The sequence below is a fragment of the Bison bison genome, unplaced genomic scaffold (genome assembly GCF_000754665.1).
Source record: "Bison bison bison isolate TAMUID 2011002044 unplaced genomic scaffold, Bison_UMD1.0 scf7180017864274, whole genome shotgun sequence".
Lineage (NCBI taxonomy): Eukaryota > Metazoa > Chordata > Mammalia > Artiodactyla > Bovidae > Bison > Bison bison.
In genome coordinates, this window is record NW_011494846.1 from 4,616,462 (window position 1) to 4,624,911 (window position 8,450).

The 8,450-nt window shown below is 39.3% G+C and overlaps 1 protein-coding gene across 1 annotated transcript in view; it reads left to right on the plus strand.

Moving 5' to 3' along the window:
• RNF144B (ring finger protein 144B) overlaps positions 1-8,450 on the plus strand; it is an 87,590-nt gene that overhangs the window by 46,090 nt on the left and 33,050 nt on the right. The window contains exon 4 of the mRNA XM_010848817.1: positions 7,377-7,437. Coding sequence (XP_010847119.1) covers positions 7,377-7,437 — 61 coding nt within the window. The remainder of the gene's footprint in view (positions 1-7,376; positions 7,438-8,450) is intronic.

An 8,450-nucleotide genomic window follows, 5' to 3' on the forward strand; every position in this document is an offset into this window, starting at 1 on the left:
GCAACCTAGATGTCCATCAGCAGATGAATGGATAAGAAAGCCATGGTACATATACACAATGGAGTATTACTCAGCCATTAAAAAGAATACATTTGAATCAGTTCTAATGAGGTGGATGAAACTGGAGCCTATTATACAGAGTGAAGTAAGCCAGAAGGAAAAACACCAATATAGTATACTAACGCATATATATGGAATTTAGAAAGATGATAACAATAACCCTGTGTACGAGACAGCAAAAGAGACACTGATGTATAGAACAGTCTTATGGACTCTGTTGGAGAGGGAGAGGGTGGGAAGATTTGGGAGAATGGCATTGAAACATGTATACTATCATGTATGAAATGAGTTGCCAGTCCAGGTTCGATGCAGGATCCGGGATGCTTGGGGCTAGTGCACTGGGACGACCCAGAGGGATGGTATGGGGAGGGAGGAGGGAGGGGGAACACATGTATACCTGTGATGGATTCATTTTGATATTTGGCAAAACTAATACAATTATGTAAAGTTTAAAAATAAAATAAAATTAAAAAATAAAAATAAAAAAATAAAAGCAACAGTACCAGAAGTGTGCTTTAAAGGGTCAAATCTAAGTAAGGTCTGGCCTTTTTTTTTCCCCCCTTCTGTCTTGCCTTTCCAGACCTTGATGGTAGTACATATGTGAAAGCCAGTCCCCAGCTTTTGTGTTTGAACCATTTCACTTTTCCAACTAAAAGACAGTATGTATTGTAGGTATCATTATAATGAGAACACATTGCACTCTTAGCAGAAACACTTCTCTGGCTAGCAATCCTGTCTGCCCTCTCTTTTTCTTTAGTCTTTGTAAGGTTCGTGTCAGTGTAGGTGGTGATGCTTGCTCAAATATTATGGGATGGGCATAGTTCGTAATGGTACACAAGGATATGCCTTTTATTTCTTCCATTTGTGGATGTTAGATCTATCCAGCTAACTTGTATGTATAATAGTTATGGCGCCCACACACAGATATCCTGAATTCCCTGCTTATGCTCTGCTATAGGTGAAGGGGATTGGAAAAGTGAAGACTTTCAGCCGAGTAGGAACTGAGGATTTAATAAGTATCCCCAGGCTCATTTTTAACAACAACAACAAAGACAGTGATTCAGGGCTACAGGTAATCAGTAGGTTTTTGCTGTTAATATTCTGGTATTATTGTTTTTGTTCTATTAAAATGAAACTGAATTTGCCTTTTCTTTGAATTAAAATTTTTTTTCTTTTTGGAAGGAATTTCTATAGTGATGAGGAGAAAACGTGGTCTTTCATTCTTGGATAGGAGGAGAGAGAAATTTTTGTTTAACAGGTGAAAGTGAGTGAGTGAAGTCGCTCAGTCGTGTCCAACTCTTTGCGACCCCATGGACAGTAGCCAACCAGGCTCCTCCATCCATGGGATTTTCCAGGCAAGAATACTGGAGTGGCTTGTCATTTATTAGTACAAATTCCAAAGGAGAAATAATTAAAAATCACTTTCAGTCAAGTGCAGAATTTTTTTAGTAGTTGGTTTGAGGGGAATGTTCTCTCAGTATTTGAGAGGATACTTAGAAATTTTTGTTTCTGTTGCATGAATATGAGTCCAGTTAGTAGATTAGAACTCATTGAATAAAATAAGTACCATTAGTTCATACTGATCTAAATAAACAAATGAACAAACAAATACATGAGGGATAAGGGACAACCTTTCCTTATAATAGAATTATAATTTATAAATACAGAATGAATGATAAAAATCAAAAATCATTATTAAATGCCACAATAATAATTATAGGCAAGAATTATTTATTTTAAAGTCTTACAGAATTTGTTACAATATTGCTTCTGTTTTATGTTCTGGGTTTTTGGCTGTGAGGCGTGTGGAATCTTAGCTTCCTGACCAGGGATTGAAGCTGCACCCGCCACATTGGAAGCCAAGTCTAAACCCCTGGACCACAAGGGAAGTCCCTAGGCAAGAATTATTGATAAATACAAAAATTAGTAGGAAAACCTATAATGAGAAATGGGATATTTGTAGACTCAAAATATCTCCCTACAAAATACTTGGTGGTTACAAAAAATACAGAAATCCGACAAATCACCTTGCTGTGCTATGCTCAGTCATGTTCAATTCTCTGTGACACTATGGACTGTAGCCCGCCAGGCTCCTTTGTCCATGGAATTCTTCAGGCAAGAATGCTGGAGTGGGTTACCATTTCCTACTCCAGGGTATCCTGACCCAGGGATCGAACCTGGGTCTCCTGCATTACAGGCAGTTTCTTTGCAGTCTAAGCCACCTTGCTGCTGCTGCTGCTAAGTCGCTTCAGTTGTGTCCGACTCTGTGTGAGCCCATAGACAGCAGCCCACCAGGCTCCCCCATCCCAGGGATTCTCCAGGCAAGAACACTGGAGTGGGTTGCCATTTCCTTCTCCAATGCATGAAAGTGAAAAGTGAAAGTGAAGTCGCTCAGTCTTGTCCGACTTATCGACCCCACGGACTGCAGCCTACCAGGCTCCTCCATCCATGGGATTTTCCAGGCAAGAGTACTGGAGTGGGGTGCCATTGCCTTCTCCACTGAGCCACCTTAACCAAATTAAAAAGTTAATATTGACAGTAATGAGATAGGTTGTCCTCATGTATCTCCTGATGGCCCAACATCACTTCTGTGATATTCTTGCTAAAAATGCACAACCTCAGCGTAATCATGAGAAAGAATCAGACAAATCCATGCTGGAGAATATTGTACAAAATAAGTGGCCTGAACCCTTCAAACATGTCAAGGTCATGAAAGCCAAAAACATACGGAGAAACCACCATAGATTGGAGAAGGTTAAGGAGGCATGGCAACTAAATGATAGGTGGTATCCTGAATTGGATCTTGGACTGAGAAAAAAGAGATTACTGGGACAATTTGTAAAGTTTGAATATGGCCCTCAGATTATTTTATATCAATGTAAATTTCATTATTTTAATAATTAACTGTGGTTATGTAACTAAGGTGTTCCTGTTAGGAGAAATTGAGGGGAATGACATTTAGGAACCCTATACAAGTTTTTGCAACTTTTTGTAAGTCTAAAGTTATTTTGAAATAAAAAGGTTAAAAAGGAATGTCCTGATATGTCTTTGAATGATTTGGAATTGCTTTGTTCACAGGAAGAGGATAATTGAATACATAACATACCTCATTATAATCTGTTCCATTATTCTCTAGGATTTCTGTTTTGCAATCAATTTTAGTGTCCTTGTGATTTATTTCTTTTTTTAAGCAGTAGTTCCTTAACCTTTAGCCTGATTGAACCTTCAGTAATCATCCTAAACATTTATTTCAATTTTATAATTGTAAAAGACCTTGAGCAGTAGTGACTTTGCTTCAGATTGCAATGGAACCAGAAATTTAATACTCTGAATCATCTTTTTTTTTTTTAACTAAAGTTTATACATACAAAGTTAAGTAAGTCAGAAAGAGAAAAGCAAATACTGTATATTAATGCATGTATGTGGAGTCTAGAAAAATGAGATAGGTGGTCTTATTTGCAAGGCAGAAATAGAGACAGATGTAGAGAACAAACGTATGGGTACCATGGGGGAAGAGGAGGTGAGATGAATTGGGAGAGTGACATATATACTCTGTTGATATTATGCATAAAATAGATAACTAATGAGAACCTGCTGGGTAGCACAGTGAACTCTGCTCAGTGCTCTGTGTTGCTCTAAATGAGATGGAGATCCAAAAAGGCGGGGGGGGGGGGGTGGTATATGTAAATGTACAGCTGACTCACTTTGCTGTACAGCAGAAACTAACACAACATTGTAAAGCAAGTATACTCTGATAAAAATTAATTTAAAAAGAAAACCAGAAAATGTCAAAGTATATAAAAACATTTCAGAAAATTAGCTCTAATCTGTGAAATCTAACAGACGATAAGATCAAGGAATAGATCTTTTTTTTAACTTATGTGTACATTATTACCTCCTGAGTAATTTAAGTTCCTTGAAGGCAGCTTCTGTATCTCCTTCTTTTGTATCCCAAGCTTCCAGCCAACACTTTACCCATAATAGACTCTAAATGAGTATATAGAGAAGATGTAAGTCCAGGAGGGAGGCTCTGGAGAAGAGAGTGGTGTGTTTTGTGTTAACTTGATTCCAAAAGGATCAAACAGAGTGAGAAATGATGGAACTAACTCTTTGTGATCACAGATTTCAACAGAAAAATTGATTTACTGTGTTAAGGCCTAATTCCATACAAAATTTTGATCTAGAAAACAATAAAATAGGAGCTACAAAGTAGAGGAAGGGACAAAAAAAGCTAGAGACCTCTGACTTCCCTGTTGGCAGTAATGTGTGCTCAGATGAAATTTATCTTTCTAATATAAAATTAAACTTTCATCGCTACCATTGTTGACTTTTTTTACTGAATTAATTTCTGTCATTTTTCTCATTAGAATTTCATCTCTGTCTGAAACATTATCTCATCTCTTGTTTGCTTTGTCTTCCATCAACTCTGTTGGACTTAGCTGTTGTATAAATTGCTTGTTATTGATCAGAATTTTTAGGGGTTGACTTCAGGGGTTTGAAGGTCTTCATCAGTTCAGAATCTGTTTTAGGCGGTAGTGGGGCTTCCCTGGTGGCTCGGTTGGTAAAGAATTGCCTGCAGTGTGGGATACCTGAGTTTAATCCCTGGACTGGGAAGATCCCCTGGAGAAGGGAAGCCTACCCACTCCAGTGTTCTGGCCTGGAGAATTCCAAGGACTGTATAATCCATGGGGTCGCAAAGAGTCAGACACGATTGAGCAACTTTCACTTTCACAGGCGGAGTACAAGACTGTCATATAGAATCAAAGACCTTAAGTGGGTTTTGGTGGGGGGTTGTTAAAAATAGGTTTCTAAAATATCACTGAGGTCTCTTGGGTCCAGATGACGTCATTCCCCAAGTACCCTTGGCCCTCAAATTAATGTACAATTAGATTATTTGTCCTCCACCTGCAGTGAATCAGTGACTAAGTCAAGAATTTTACTGATTTCTTAATGTCTCTCTTCACAAGCCTGTACGTTCTGTTTCCAACTCTGCATTTTATTTGAGACCCCTTTGTCTTTCAGGAAAGAGGTCCAGATAGTATTATAACAGATGAGACAATACTGACTTTCAGTATGATAAAAGCCTAACTGAATTTTAAAAAAAATTAGGGTAAAACCAATATCACATAAAATTAACCATAATCAAGCTGCTGCTGCTGCTAAGTCGCTTCAGTCGTGTCCGACTCTGTGCGACCCCGTAGACGGCAGCCCAACAGGCTCCCCCGTCCCTGGGATTCTCCAGCCAAGAACGCTGGAGTGGGTTGCCATTTCCTTCTCCAATGCATGAAAGTCAGAAGTGAAAGTGAAGTCGCTCAGTTGTGTCTGACTCTTAGCGACCCCATGGACTGTAGCCCACCAGGCTCCTCCATCCATGGGATTTTCCAGGCAAGAGTACTGGAGTGGGGTGCCATTGCCTTCTACATAATCAAGCTAATGAGCTTTTATTTAAGGTGCCAGATTGAAAATGCAACGTTTTCCCCCTCCCCATTGGAAAAAAATGTTATAATTAAGTTTATGTTTTACCCGATTTTAGTTGGTACATAGAAGGCTGACGGAGAAGGCAGTGGCACCCCACTCCAGTACTCTTGCCTGGAAAATCCCATGGATAGAGGAGCCTGGTAGGCTGCAGTCCATGGGGTCGCTAGGAGTTGGACAAGACTGAGCGACTTCACTTTCACTTTTCACTTTCATGCATTGGAGAAGGAAATGGCAACCCACTCCAGTGTTCTTGCCTGGAGAATCCCAGGGACAGGGGAGCCTGGTGGGCTGCCATCTTATGGGGTCGCACAGAGTCAGACACGACTGAAGTGACTTGGTAGTAGAAGGCTGAACTTGCCTATTTTGTTGTTCTTCATACATTTTAGCTAACTTAGCTTGATTCATTTACAGAATAAACAAATCAATTTTTTTTGTAAGGAGGAGAATTAGATTTTCATTATCTTTTAAAATGTATCATGGTTGTTAAATACCATGTTAGATACCTTATTTTTATTTTTTTTTTATTTTTATTTTCTAAATTTTATTTTATTTTTAAACTTTACGTAATTGTATTAGTTTTGCCAAACATCAAAATGAATCCGTCACAGGTATACATGTGCTCCCCCTCCTGAATATACCTTATTTTTAAACTCAGGTTTTCTCAAAGCAGACTGCCATTAGTTGCAAGAGCTTTTATCTAGATAGATTTTATAGCAAAAGTATGTCATGTTTTACAGTTGCAATTTCCAAGGCTAAGGCTATGTGCTTTATCAACTTGATGAATGTCTGAAAACCTAAAGTCCTTTGATTTTTCTCAGTTGTAAGTCTTTTAAGCAATGTCAATATATTTATATGTTGACGTCAGTGGAATTATTATTTTTAGAATGCCAGTTTAAGAGCAGTTTGCTTTTCCTGCATCTGCCTTTGAAATGCAATTTAAAATGATTAATCTGAAATGTCATTTAGTTAGATATGAATCACTGTTATTTATTAGTGCCATCTGAAATGGAAATAGGCGCTTAGCCACAAGAAATATCTTTAGGCACGTCTTCTCTGCCAGGGCATGGATGACAATGAATGATCACCAGAGGCCCGTGAAGTGATGTTCGTCAAAAGAAATGGTGTTTCTATTGCTTAGAAAGTACTATTCCCTAGCTGATGAATGAAGTTATGTTATTCCTGAGGCAGTATCTGCCTGATCTTAAAGTTTTAAAGCTAGAATTATAATCTTTTTTTTCTTTTTTCATAGAAACCCCAGCTACTTCCTGCATTTGAATCATCAGGCTTTATTTAAAGAATGGTGCTCAGTAGGTTAAGATGAAAATCTTTTAAAAATGTATTAAGTGAAGAGAGAAAAGGAGCATTGTTTCTATATGTGCACAGATAATTTGCAAAGTCCAAACGTTTGGTTGTCTAGTCTTGTTTGTTGTTGTTTAGCCCCTAAGTTGTGTCTGACTCTTTTGCCACCCCATGGACTGTAGCCCACCAGGCTCCTTGGTCCCTGGGGATTTCTCAGGCAAGACTACTGGAGTGGGTTGCCAATTCCCACTAGTCTGGATTCTGATAAAAAAATGGAAGATGATCACTGAGTTCTGTCACTGATGCCTTGAGCAGGGAATCCTAACCATGGCTGAGGATTGGGGATGATTTGGGAACTGCTGCTTCTGTTTAACTGCATGAACAGTATAAGGAAAATGAAATTTGCAGATAGCTGGTATAGAGAAGATACAGTAAACCAGATAAGAAAAAGGGATTGTAAAAAGACTGGTAACTTGGGGCTCCCTGATGAAAGTAAGGAAAGAAGTGACATCTCATCTTTTGAATATCTCTGGTTTCAGATTGCCTGTTTGGTTCCTGTGGATCAGTTTCAGCTTTATCAGCGGTTAAAATTTGAACGAGGTATGTACATGCTCTTCTTTTCATCCTGATGGTGGATGTGGTTTTACGTGTGTCCTCTTTACACTAACCTGTGTGTAAGATTAAGGCAGCTGTGAGCTGTCAGCAAAGCCACAGGGTACTCAGAAAAAGGCAAACTGTAATTGCAACATAAAATTTTAACTTTCTCAACCACAGCCAGAAAAAAATGCAGACTAGCAGGAAATGGAACTTTGCTTATGTTGCTTGTTGTATAGTTTTAATTGGGCTTATGTGAGAGAAATTCTGCAAAAGTTAAATACTTTCGCAATAATAGTATGACAAATAGAAGTGAAGTGAAAGTCACTCAGTCGTGTCCGACTCTTTGCAACCCCATGGTTGATACAGTCCCTGGAATTCCCCAGGCCAGAATACTGGAGTGAGTAGCCTTTCCCTTCTCCAGGGGATCTTCCCAACCCAGGGATCAAACCCAGGTCTCCTGCATTGCAGGCGGATTCTTTACCAACTGAGCCACAAGGGAAGCCCATGACAAATAGAAAGTGACCCTCAAAATGAGTTTTACCACCACTTTCCCTAATCCACCCAAACATTTTCACTGCTCATTGTGATATCCACTGCCCTTCTGATTATACTTGTAATCATAGCCAGTGACTGAGTATATCATTCTAATGCTATTTGCAATTGCGTGCTAAGTCAGTTCAGTCGGGTCCGACTCTTTTGCGGCCCTATGGACTAGAGCCGCCAGGCTCCTCTGTCTATGGGGATTCTCCAGGCAAGGATACTGGAGTGGGTTGCCTTGCCCTCCTCCAGGGGATCTTCTTAACCCAGGGATTGAACCCATGTTTCTTATTGTCCCCTGCACTGGCAGGCAGGTTCTTTACCACTAGTACTGCCTGAGGAGCCCTGCTATTTACAATGTATTGGACTAATTTTCTTTCTGATCTTAGACTTGGGGTAATTTATATAGCTTTTCTATTTGTATTACCTTTTTATCTGTAGGAATCATTTTTTTTTGCGGGGCGGGGGGTGGGGGTGGT